General features: G+C 39.0%; 1 protein-coding gene across 5 annotated transcripts in view; it reads right to left on the bottom strand.

Annotated features, from left to right (window-relative positions):
- Nucleotides 1-10307, bottom strand: part of MECR (mitochondrial trans-2-enoyl-CoA reductase) — a 29497-nt gene extending 19190 nt beyond the window's left edge. For 2 of the 5 annotated variants that reach the window (XM_075195511.1, XM_075195515.1), the window contains exons 1-2: nucleotides 10149-10307; nucleotides 7172-7269 (exon numbers count right to left, since the gene is read on the bottom strand). In XM_075195511.1, coding sequence (XP_075051612.1) covers nucleotides 7172-7269; nucleotides 10149-10246 — 196 coding nt within the window. In that variant the 5' untranslated portion in view covers nucleotides 10247-10307. Of the gene's footprint in view, nucleotides 1-7171; nucleotides 7270-9852; nucleotides 9876-9906; nucleotides 9931-9973; nucleotides 9999-10148 lie in introns of those variants that run through there. The other 3 variants (XM_075195514.1, XM_075195512.1, XM_075195513.1) reach the window with 3 other exon arrangements.
- Nucleotides 10308-12320: the final 2013 nt, after the last annotated feature.

The raw sequence follows: 12320 nt of genomic DNA, 5'->3' as shown, positions 1-12320 counted from the left end.
TAAATAATCCATTTTCAGCTATTAAAGAGTTCGCCAAATGTAACCACTAACATTAACATTTACAAACAGTAAATTTGTCAATCCACTGAATAGAACCTTCAACAATCAAAACAATGGCAAGGATTACCAGATTAAACAATTCATGAACTGCCTCACCACTTCAGTTATTTATCTATTAGAATGCTCCTGTGGTTTAAAACACGTGAGAGAAACGAAAAAAAAAAAGAAGACCTTTGAAAAGAAGAATACAGGAACACATTGGAAATATTAAAAAACAAAATAGAAAGTCATTCTGTTTCTCGACATTTCCTCCAAAAACAGAGATCTGATCTTCATGAATTAAACTTCAAAGCCATTGAACATGTTAAAGTAGGGTCAAGAGGGGATGATCTCTTAATAAAAAAAAAAAAGGGCTCTCGCAAAGAGATGTTTTGGATACTTGAGATTGGAACCCCAGCACCACAAGGACTAAATAAAAATGATGCGATAGCACCTTTTTTATGACGTCATGGTTTACTAAGAATACCTAATTCATTATATGTTTTTATTTACACATATATATATATATATATATATATTCAATACAAATAAAATGCATCTAAAATACATATAACAAGTCCATATGTATAAAAAATAGTGTGTAGTATGATATAATTTATAAAATACAACATAAAATGACCCAGCAGTAGAATGAGCTTTAGTGTTAATTGGAATATATATATATATATATATATATATATATATATATATATATATATATATATATATATATATATATATATATATATATATATATATATATATTCCAATTAACACTAAAGCTCATTCTAATATCTCATTTTAATATTGTAAATTGTTGTAATATTTATATCAAAAAGGGAATTAGGGCTATGGCATACACACAAACCTAAGTTGTGCAGAATCCAAATAACACAACATTGATGGAGAATTTTTTCCTTTTTTTCTTTCAGATAATGGCTTGTTAATCAAACCTGTATACCCACTATATACTAGTACTATTACACCCAGTTATTATGGCCGTCTGATACCAAGTATATATTCATTGCCCATACTTGCACACCGTCAGATAATGGATGTGTAAAAACTGTTTAAACAGACTGTTCAAACTATAGTATTAGAAGTTCTGAGCAGTCGGAACTAAATTACTAGCTTTAGATATTAACATGCCCCTTCTACCTATATTAATGTAATATTGATACATGCCATGGGACCGTGCAAGCATGATATCTCGATAATGCTGAGGCGCACGTGCAAGGTGGAGGCGCTTAGCATCTACGGCACACGCGCAAGATGACAGCACCTAGTGTTTATAACACAGACAAACACTAGATCCAAAATTTTCTCCTGATGAAGTTTCTTGTATGAAACTCAACTCGTTGAGGCCCTACTACTTTCATTCACCATATTGAGGTAACACTGCTCATCCCAGGGGCTATAACTAGTGGACAATTCTTCACTTAGCTCTTGTGCGGTGACTTTGGGGAACTTCTACATGTACCTACTGGGGATCTAATATTGTGATCAGTGAACCTGCATTTATGGAATACAGAGAAGGTATTTTTTCCTTCTATTTCCCCTACCAGGTGAGCGGAGGCGAGATACTGTGAAGACAGCGGAGCTGTTTGTGAACGACCGAGAAGCAGTTACACAGTTATACCTTATTATCTGGTACGCATGTTTAGAGCATCGGGTGGAAGACATATTTTGATATACCACACCATATGTTGTTCCCTTATTGTTTTCATCGGTGTATGCCGAGACCGGTGTTGAATAAGATGGATACCAAACACAGCTGACCACACAGATAGGCGCTTGTTATTTTTCCATTTGGTACGCGCATATATGAACTCACGTAGGTTGACCCTTGGTGTCATTATTAAGAACTGTTTCTCTTGGGTTTTCTGTATCACTCACATGCCCTTTGGAGCACTACTTCTCTGAATTTATTAGACTGGGAATCCATATGCATGGTGCAACCTCTCTACAACATATTTTGTGGTATATTCCCAAATACTACACCAGAAGGTGCCGCCCTTTTCCTTCTTATTTCTTCCAGACTGGTTCCGGATATACAGTCCGGTCCTTGAAGGTTGGCTGCCACGCATAATTGTGGAGGTGTTTACCATAGATCCAAATATCAGGTTAAGCGCCACATAGATATCCTGTCTGTAATATATATATATACGCACACACTCACAATATTCTAGTCGGCTTTTTTCAGATTTGAGTTACTGACATCATGTAATAAAAACGCATTCCTTCAGAAATTTTTACAGCTGCTTAACACAAAATACTCTGAAATGTCAAATTAAATAACAAAACATTAAAGCTTTTTCTAACTTCTGATAAAAAAAAATAAACTCAAGACAAAACAGATATCAGCATTCACCCTCCAAGTTTTAACACTTTGTAGAAGCACCCTTAGATTAGTGATGTTCACTGACCCAGTGTTTTGGATCTGTATTTTTTTGCAAAAATATGCTTAAAAAAAATAAAAATAAAAACAAAATCACATAATTTGGCTCCTTTATTGTGCCTACATTATTAACCTCAATAGCATTAATTTCCAGTCAACTTTGACCACGACACAGGTCATTTTCGGCCAGACTGCAGCGAGCTAGCTGGATACTAAGCAACAGATTAACGGCACAAACCCAAGGCAATTTATAGCAAATCTAGCAAACATAGCAGTGGCAGAAATGAAAAGTGGTGCAAGTTGGAATTGTCATTTGGCCCTTTCACCCACCCTTATGTTGGATATTAAAAAGGACAAGTACAGTTTAACAAACCAAGCACTTCAGCGAAAAGGACGGCCACTTTTATTGGCTGAAGAACTTTGTTTGGGCCCCAACACAACAAGCCACCAATGGACTTAAGGCAGCTAAGCTTACAATGCTGCCAATGAACTCTACAGTGGCAAGATGTTGTCATCATCCTCACACAATATTAAATCATCCTTGATGGAATCTACCAGTACAAAAGTCCTATACTTTGATGTAATTGCTGGTAAAGGCCTTCCTTTTGGAATTTGTAGTTCATTTTGATGAACATCATCTTTTCCACATTTTTACGAAGTAGCCTACTACACCAATCGCTGACAAAGTCCAGCTGTGCTGAAAACTATTTGAGTACACAATGGAGGATGGGCAGCTTAGGTATTGTAAAGAGAGTTTGTACATGGGTCTCTAAATTGCCTTTTTCTTCTCCCAGTATGTAAAAGGAACTGTCTGACGTGTCCATTTGTACACGTTCATTAAAATAACCTTCCACCATTCTTTGAATGTTGATAGGATCAGGTGCAATTATGGCAGAGGTGTCATGAATTTTTGGGCAATTCTTTTCACTAGACCAGATGTCAAAATGTTGTGCTAACTCATCTGCATCAACCCTGGGTCTCTTGGAAAAGCTGAAATTATTTTTACCAGCAGCAGCTGCCTGAGAAACTAAAAGGAGGAGACGTTGTGTCATGTACCATTTGAGCGGTCAACTTGCTCACAGGGAGCTCATTGCATCTCTTGAGATCTGGGTTAGTTGAAAAAAAGAGAAAACATAGCTCTTAACCCTAGGTTCAAGTACAGTTGCCAAAATGTAGTGATCTGATTTCCACATGTTGATAACTCTTAGATCCTGGCGAAGCGTATAAAGTACTTGATCTACAAGTCCGACATACTGAGTGGAATTGCTTTGTTTCATTTCCTCCTTCAATTCCTCAAGCTGCTTTTCCAAAAGTCTAATTAAGGAAATCACTTGAACTCCCTTAACAGGCGACTACTTTAAATGATTTCAGCACCTTGCACAAAGCAGAAAGTATTCTCCACTGCGTTGGACTAAAATACATCCCCCCTCTGTTCCCAATATCAAGGCGTGAACGCTTTTTGCTGTCCCTCCATCCTCTGAATCACATAAAGGGTGGAATTTCACCTTATTACCATCTCTTGCCTCAGTTGGTGGCAAGGCAAATTAAGTTGTTCTTGCAGCTGCTGCAATCTCCTACGTGCTGTCGCTGAATGTCGAATATGTCCCGAAATTGTTCGGCCCACAGACAGTATCTCCTGCACATACCTGTCATTTTTTAAAAAGCTCTGTACCACCAAGTTGATTGTGTGAGCAAAACAGGAAATGTAATGGGATTTACCCATCTGTAATGCTCTTGCATTACTGGTGGCGTTATCAGAAATCACATATCCTGAAGAGAGTCTAAGCGGGATAAGCCATGTTGCAATGAAATCCCTTATTCTCTCTAACAGGTTGTCAGTGGTATGCCTCTTAGTTAAGCCGGTGATCTGGCGTTGTTTGTGAGATCCTGCTGCTGTTGGCGATTCACCAACCCAGTGTGCTGTCGTAGTCATATAATCTTTAGTTTGTCCAGTTATGCTTGTCCACATATCTGTGGTTAAATGTACAGTGGGTAGAATGGCATTTTGTAGCACAATATTTAGGTTTTATCTAACCTCCTGTACAGGTGAGGAACTGCTTGTCTAGTAAAATGGTGTAAAGATGGAATTTGGTAACGGGGCCACAGGACCTCAATTAACTGTCTAAAACCTGCTGCATTAACTGGATATTAGACGCAAATCTAATACTAGCATAGTAGTCATGACGCCTGTGATCCACTGTGCGACAGCTGTCATACTTGCTTCCACTTGCAAAGGATTAACATTCAATCGTTGTAAACTACTAGTAGTAGTCTTCTTGATCTGCTTCTGGGTTGAAGATCCACCCACAAGCAGCAGTAGCAGGCTTAACACTCAAGGATTCTTCTGATGAATCCTGGATAGGGAAGGAGTCATCTAGCCGTAGCAACTTGGATGCAGGACTAACTCCGATCACTTGTGAGGATATTGATGATGAAGATGTTGGTGCTGTAGATGGCAGTTGCTAAGATCTAGCTGAGAGAAGGGAGTAAACTAATGCTGGACTGCTTGTTATTTTTTTAGCAAGTTTCTAATTTTCCAAAAAGCTTGCCATGAGCTCACCTGAAATAGCATAACATGGATGAGGTTCCAAGATGGTTAAGGTCCCTACCTCTACTGACTGCAGCTTTACAAATGGCTAGCCAACTGTTGTCAGGATTTGGGTAAAAATAATTCCACATATAAGAGGTGGATTTTTTGGTCTTATGCCCAGGTATTAAAATTGCCTTCTTATCACTGGCAAGAACTGCTTCCACCGGTGCAGGACTTACACAAACAACATGATCATAATAAGCACCGTCTTCTTTGTTTTGCATGATGATCGCATTTGTAAATGTATTAACAAACTATTCATTGTGGAATCAATTTGAAACAGTTTAGTTGTACACATGTGTATGTAGCCCCAGAAGATATATAGTGAAAGTAGAATAATTGGATGAAAGAAAGTATATTGATTAATATTGTTTTACCATGCGATTGTGATCAGTACGCCACGTGTCATGACGCAATCTAACGATAAATAACGCACGCATACACTAACACCTTCACTTGTATATAGTTCATATTTAGAATAGTTCCAATCCACATTTGTTTATGAGCAGATGTTATTTGGTTTATAGTTAAATATTATAAGGTTATATGTACATGTTAGTGAGATATAAGGTTCAGGTAACAGGAAACATATCATGTCTGGTATCATTCTAATCCCCTATTTATCCACAGATGTCCGGTTCATTCGCCGAAAGGATCGCACATTGCATATTCTAGTTATGGAGGATAGGGAATAAATGACTGGAATGGTATGGTATTGTCTGTGTAATGCTAATAGACCAGTTTAAACTAGTTCTTGGCGGTGTCACCAAATCTGAGAAATAATTTGAGAGTGCTGTATATCTGCAAATGATTGATGCTCGAAATGGGGCGCAGAGTCTAACGGTAGGTGCTCTTCACCATTAAGCCCTAGGAGAGAGCATGGGCTTTGAAACACCTATTACTGCAGGTTGCGGTTCCCAGAGCCAGTAAAGCAGAAATATGAGTGGAGCCAGATGCAAATGGAATACTAGTGCAGGTGTAGTTCACCGAAGACAATAACAATGAAGAACTTAGCTGATCCGTTAAGAAGGCAATTCAAAGCACCAGCAGATGAATTACTGGTGCAGCGGCAGTCCAATAGAAACAATATCAATAAAGAACCAGCTGATTCATTTAGATGGTAACTCAGAGCAACAGCAGATGAATTGCTGGTACAGCGACAGTTCAATAGAAACAAATATGATGAAGAACTAGCCGTTTAGATGATAATTCAGGCAATAGTAATTAAATTACTGACACAGCCACAATCCTGTTTGATCAACATATGATTATACAGCTAGATCCCATAGTCCATTAAAACAGTATATCATCTTAAACCCAGAGCCCATTTGACCTTGACCACCATAATGGAGCACAGTCCAGTCTGTGGTTAATATACAAAACATTACAATTTCTGATTTTTTAGAATACAAATCTGTTAACTTTTCTGCATACTAAAACACAAAGCAGGCCACTATCTGGCGACTAGCGCGCAAAGCAAAGCTGTCAAGTGTGTATGGTATACTCACCCCTAGTCCCAGCTAAAAGTTATGCTATATCGCTCATGAAGCCACGATCATTCTGTATTATGGGCTTATAGGTGATCAGCTGCCAGAGTTAACTACAGAACAGGAAAACGAGCGCTTACAGCTTAAGCAGATAGCAGCTGAAAGATTAGAGAGACAAAATATTTTTAACATTTAGAAAGAGGACACATGTGGCGGGGACCTGACCGAGCAAGAGCCAGGGTGTTCCAGGCAGTGGCGGACATATTTTGATCTGCATGGTGACCAGGCGCCCAGTCTCTGTGAAACTTTGCTACATGCTTAATTAGAGTTGTGGAGTAGATCTGCATCTTTGCTATTGCTTCTTGATGTCTCAACATTTCTCCCATTGTGCCTGGTCCTCCAGTACTTGTGATTTAATCTTACATCGACATTGACCTGCACCATAATAGTGCACAGATATTTGTCATTGTTACATTATAATCAACGTATACTTCAATGTAATTCCTACAGTTATGTTTCAGAGCAGGCATAATACAGGCCAGCTTTAATCATTAAACTATTGCATTTTTTAAGTGTTGATATTTTCCGTAAATTTATGTTAAGAATTTTCCAGTATCAGGTAGAACACTTGCTCTATACAGATTAAAAAGATCTTACCTTGGACCATGTTAATATCTGAAGGATTTATGGGGGCAGCCAACATTTTAACTCGGACTTCATAATCGGATGGAGAAGAGACATCTAGACTCTGCAGACTAAATAAACAATAAAACATTATTACACATCCTGACGTCATGCAACAGCATGTCATAAAATAGCAGCATCATTATGCATCAGGGTCAATCACCATTTAAAAAAAAAGTTACATATTTGCCTTCCGAATGTTAAGGGAATACGAAAAATTTACTGCAAATGGCCATTACCAGAAACTCAGCAAAATGATTTACTCAATGTGTTTGATTCCACCACCTGGTCCCTTTATAGAAAACTGGGGGCGGATGTTTGATGCACGTTATGACTCATATACTCTTGCGCTTTTATTGCAATATGTTGTCTCGGGTTTAGTACGAATTTACGATGCTGTAAACACTGACAGTGTTTACATCTACATAATTATTATGAAACTGAACACAACGATATGTAAAAACAGACACAGGCCAGATCCGATGTGAGAGGGCAAGACTTCAAAATGACGTAACTTTCAATCGCGACTTGTAGATTTAGGTTTTTAAAGCGGCAACGCACGGACCCTTTTGAGGACGGTAATGTTAATTGTATCCCTAACCCGAACCCACAGCCTAACCCTAAAGTAAAAGGTAGTACTTACATGGGTCCGTGCGTTTCCGCTTTAAAAAACGAAATATCCAAGTCGCGTTTGCAAGTGATGTAATTTTGAAGTGTTTGGCTCTCGTCACATCAAAAATGGGCTGTGTCTGTTTACAGGTAAGTAGGTATTTTTTACATGTCGTAGTGTTCAGTTTTATAATTTTGTAGCTGTAAACACTGTCGTTGTTTACAGCATCGTGAATACCATTACCACTGGTTGTCTCAATGTCTCTTCTGGGATGTTATGTACACTACTGTAATGGCTAATAATTATACGATGATTCTGGCTGGTTTTGTTTTTTTGGTTTGAATGTTTAATGCTTAACAACATTGTAAAACTTTTCAATTATTAATACACTATATGCTCTTGCATACATTCATTACCGGCTTCTATTTGCAGTCACATCTTTTTCACAGTATGTAACTTATGCATTACTTTGTACTCACTTATTTGTCAAACGGTATTAAATGTCTGTTACTGCTTGTTTGAAAAAACAAAACAAAAAAAAACACACAATATTTGCAAGCATTGTTCAAGTTGAGTCAATAGTTATTAAATTAATGGTTAGGTCTATTGCGCTCAGTCAGGAATAACTGGCTAAATATGCATATTGTTCTCACAATTTTTGTTAATTTACCAACAATATGTTATATTTCTGAAGAGCACTCACAGGCGCTGTGCATGCTCACATTAAAAGGCCATGACTGTGTAGGGCTACAGATCTTACTGTTATTGGTTTAAAGATAGAGAATGGAGATTATGAGGAGGAAAACAAAGAGAAAGTCCAAAGATGCAAGTGGTTCTGCTATATGTCAGGAGGCTGCTGGCATAGACTAATGTCCATCCACTTTATAGAAGGACCATCTGCTGATGTTATACAGACTGAATGCACCAAATACTGGAGTAAATGAAGGAACAAATAATCCAGAATTCTTTTATTTTGTAGTATACAAACACAAAATGTAGTCAAGGGGGTAAATGTCCTCCTGCTGCACTGAAATTGAAGGTGTGCCAATTATAATTGGCAAAAATCAACCAGTTTGTTTACAGATGCAGATGATAATGAAACAATGAGTATGTTTATTACACTATCACAATAAATCAGGCATCCTAAATTTGTGACATGTGGCAGTGTATAGTTGAGAACAGTCCTCATTTGGTGACATAATATTGTTTCACAAACCAATATTTTGCCTTTATGTGTTCCCAGTCCAATTCCCAAAGCAAATTTACAAACACAATCTGAGGCAGGGTCCACTGACAAAACTATACGTTTCAGCTTTCATTTTTTTATCTGCCATTTTGCTGCCTCTGTACATGGGTACAACGTAACTGTATCCAGAAATTCCTAGGGGAAAGAATATTGCGACTGGAGGGTACAAGGGAGATGGCACCATTTGACAGTTTTGGGGGTGACAGTCATTCTGCAACATTCCCAAACTTTTGTATAAGCAACACACACAATGACTGATGAGAATTTAATGAACTCATGTTGGAGACACAGCCAACAAAATACAACTTTCCAACCGAAGACTTTATTCCTACTAAAATAATGACTACCATCTGCGTATCATTTATATGAATGTTTTATAATTACCCCCAATCACAGCATAGTTTTATTAAAATTTGCAAAGTGATTAGCATTCTAACTTTAGCTGGGCTAATTACCATGGTAGCTGCTCTCTTGGCCTAGCCTTTCCCACATGAACAGAAAAAAAGAGTGACTTTCTAAAATGAGTAATTTAAGTTAAATAAAAAAAAACAAGAAACACTGTTGACAAATTCTGGGTAACTTACAAAGCCTAAAGAGAAGGCATGGAGAGAAACACACAATATTCAAATAAATTATATATATATATATATATATATATATATATATATATATATATATATATATATATATATGTTTGTCACGTAGTTAAGTTGGAGCACATAATCGGGACAAAAATAAAAAAAAAAAAACATATTTCAAAGCTAGGAAGGTCCCCGACACTAGAAATTATGCTATGACCTTGGCTGCACTTCATAAAAATATACAACATTGCTCCCGTCACATTCTACCAACTACTAGTATCTTCAGCCTTCCATTTATGGCTATGTGATGCCTACGATGTGTAGTCCAGTTACATCACCTTCTTGACTCGGCAGATAAGTGAGGACCTAATTCTATAGAATGATATAGGTATACAAGACCACGCCCCCTCTGCACATGCGTTTAGCGTCGGCTTTCACTCCAAACGCTTCCTCCCATGATGCTGTGCTTCTATAGGTCTTTTTCCCATGTGGATCTAACATCCTGTGTCTCACCGTATCACCTGCGATGGCTCCCCGTGCCTCTCGTACACCAGACCCCGGGCTGCTGCCGTGCTAAGCTGGCGCCCAATTATCCTCAATCCCGGCCACATATCTTCTCCTTTCTCTTGGGTACTGATCTGTGACGCTACAACCTCGCCCACTTATTTAAACGTCAGTTACCTTAGCGGCCACGCCCACAGCTGACTAAGCACCCTCCAAGCCGACAGCATTATAAAGAGGAAGCGTCTCTCCTGTCATTCGTCAAGGTTAGGTAACCTGTGAATAGTACAGCCAGTTAAGACAGAGGGGCATATTCAACAAGGACTGCACAATATGAAAAATAGTTTTCAATCTTTATCGCATTGATAAGGATTTAACTATTTCTCATATTTATGAAAAAACCTACACAGGAACAGCAGTTCTGATAAACTGCAGTTCATATGAAAAAAAAAAACAACTTACCACTCCATCTTTGTAATGCGATCCTGGGTGGCTTATTCGTTCCTCCTTTCAAATCCAATGTGCATGCGCTGATAACTCTGTCATGCGCACAGGCATCCAAACAGCACTGACCCGAAGGACCTGAGTCATGTGATGGCTGCACATGCGCTGTAACGGTAATGTGTCGTACATTACCCCGTGTAAATGTTTTTCAAAGGTTGCTAAATTGCGGTACACTATGAGGACTGCTATGTATTTCATAAAAAAATGCAAAGCAGCAGGATATTTATGATAACTGCTGCGATTCACCAATAATAAATTTGCAAGGTACTTAGATTTGTGGCTATTCCATGAAAACGTCCCTTTTTAGGGGAAAAAAATTATTGATGATTAGGCCCCATAATGCGAATTGTAGTTCAACAGCTTGAAAACTACAGTTTGCCTATCTCTAGGTTATTTCACCTTTAATGTAGCTGAAAATCAATAATTAGACACTTGGGGGGGGGAGGGGTATTTAATTGTTAGCGAGTTTTTTTTTTCCCGCTGTGTAAAAAACACCCTTTCTGAATTCTGAGGCTGCCGGCGGCTGCACACTATGTGCAGGTCCGCTCGGCAATGGCAGGTAGGGACAATGTGCTGCCCGGTTGCTCTGATTGTGTTTCAAACACAATCAGAGCAACCGGGCAGCACACTGTCCCTACTTGTCACTGCCGAGCGGACCTGCACATAGCGTGCAGCCGTCGGCAGCAAGCCCCGCTAGGGGGGGGGCGATTGCCAAGATCCCCCTGGATCCGCCACTGGCGCAGCGGAAAAACTTGTGCAATCCAATTGAAAAACAGGGAACGCTGCCCCTGCACATTAAAAATTGTGTTTACGAGACTTTAGGGGAGTGAAGGGAGTCATGTGATCCACAGGAGAACAGAGTATAAAGGGAAAGTAGCAAACCTGGACAGGATTGTTACAGTACTCCCCTCCATAAGGGTGGACTCCGGACACCTACGATAATGTTTTAGGGAATCTTTTCCAAAAGTGTTTGAGCAAGCGAGGGGCATGAATGTCTGAAGCTTTAACCCAGGAGCGTTCCTCAGGCCCATGGCCTTTCCAATCGACTAGAAATTGCAGTGAACCAATGGATCTACGAGAGTCCAATAGTTGTTTGATCTCATATTCAGTTTGATCTTGAGAAGTAGCTGGAGGCGGAGAAGCTGTGACGCTTGAAAATTGATTTTGTACCACCGGTTTTAACAGAGAGACGTTAAACACCTTGGGAATCCATAGCGAGGATGGAAGTTCTAATCTGAAAGCTGCTGGATTGATCATCTGAGATTCGGTAGGGACTGATAAATTTGGGTGCTAGTTTCATACTAGGAACTTTTAAACGGATATTTTTGGTGGATAACCAGACCTTATCCCCTGGAAGAAGTGGAGGAGCAGGACACCTTTTCTTAACGTAAAATCTTTTAGCCCGAGCAGCAGAATTCTCCAGATTACTTTTGGTTTGTGTCCAAATGAGAGAAAACTTGCATAGCAGGGAATCTACTGTAGGAACTGAGAAGATATGAGTTTGAGAAAAGGTAGGTGGTCTGAGATGACATCCATACATGACGAAAAAGGGTGAGTTACAAACAGTTTCATGGAAATGATTGTTATGGGCGAACTCGGCCCACGGGAGGAGTTCCAGCCAATCTGGTGAACAGACACATACATTCGTAGGAATTTTTCGAGCTCTTGGTTTGTCCGTTC

The sequence above is a fragment of the Mixophyes fleayi genome, chromosome 2 (genome assembly GCF_038048845.1).
Source record: "Mixophyes fleayi isolate aMixFle1 chromosome 2, aMixFle1.hap1, whole genome shotgun sequence".
Classification (NCBI taxonomy): Eukaryota; Metazoa; Chordata; class Amphibia; order Anura; family Limnodynastidae; genus Mixophyes; species Mixophyes fleayi.
Note: the sequence above shows the minus strand (reverse complement) of the source record. Positions and strands in the feature narration are given on the sequence as shown.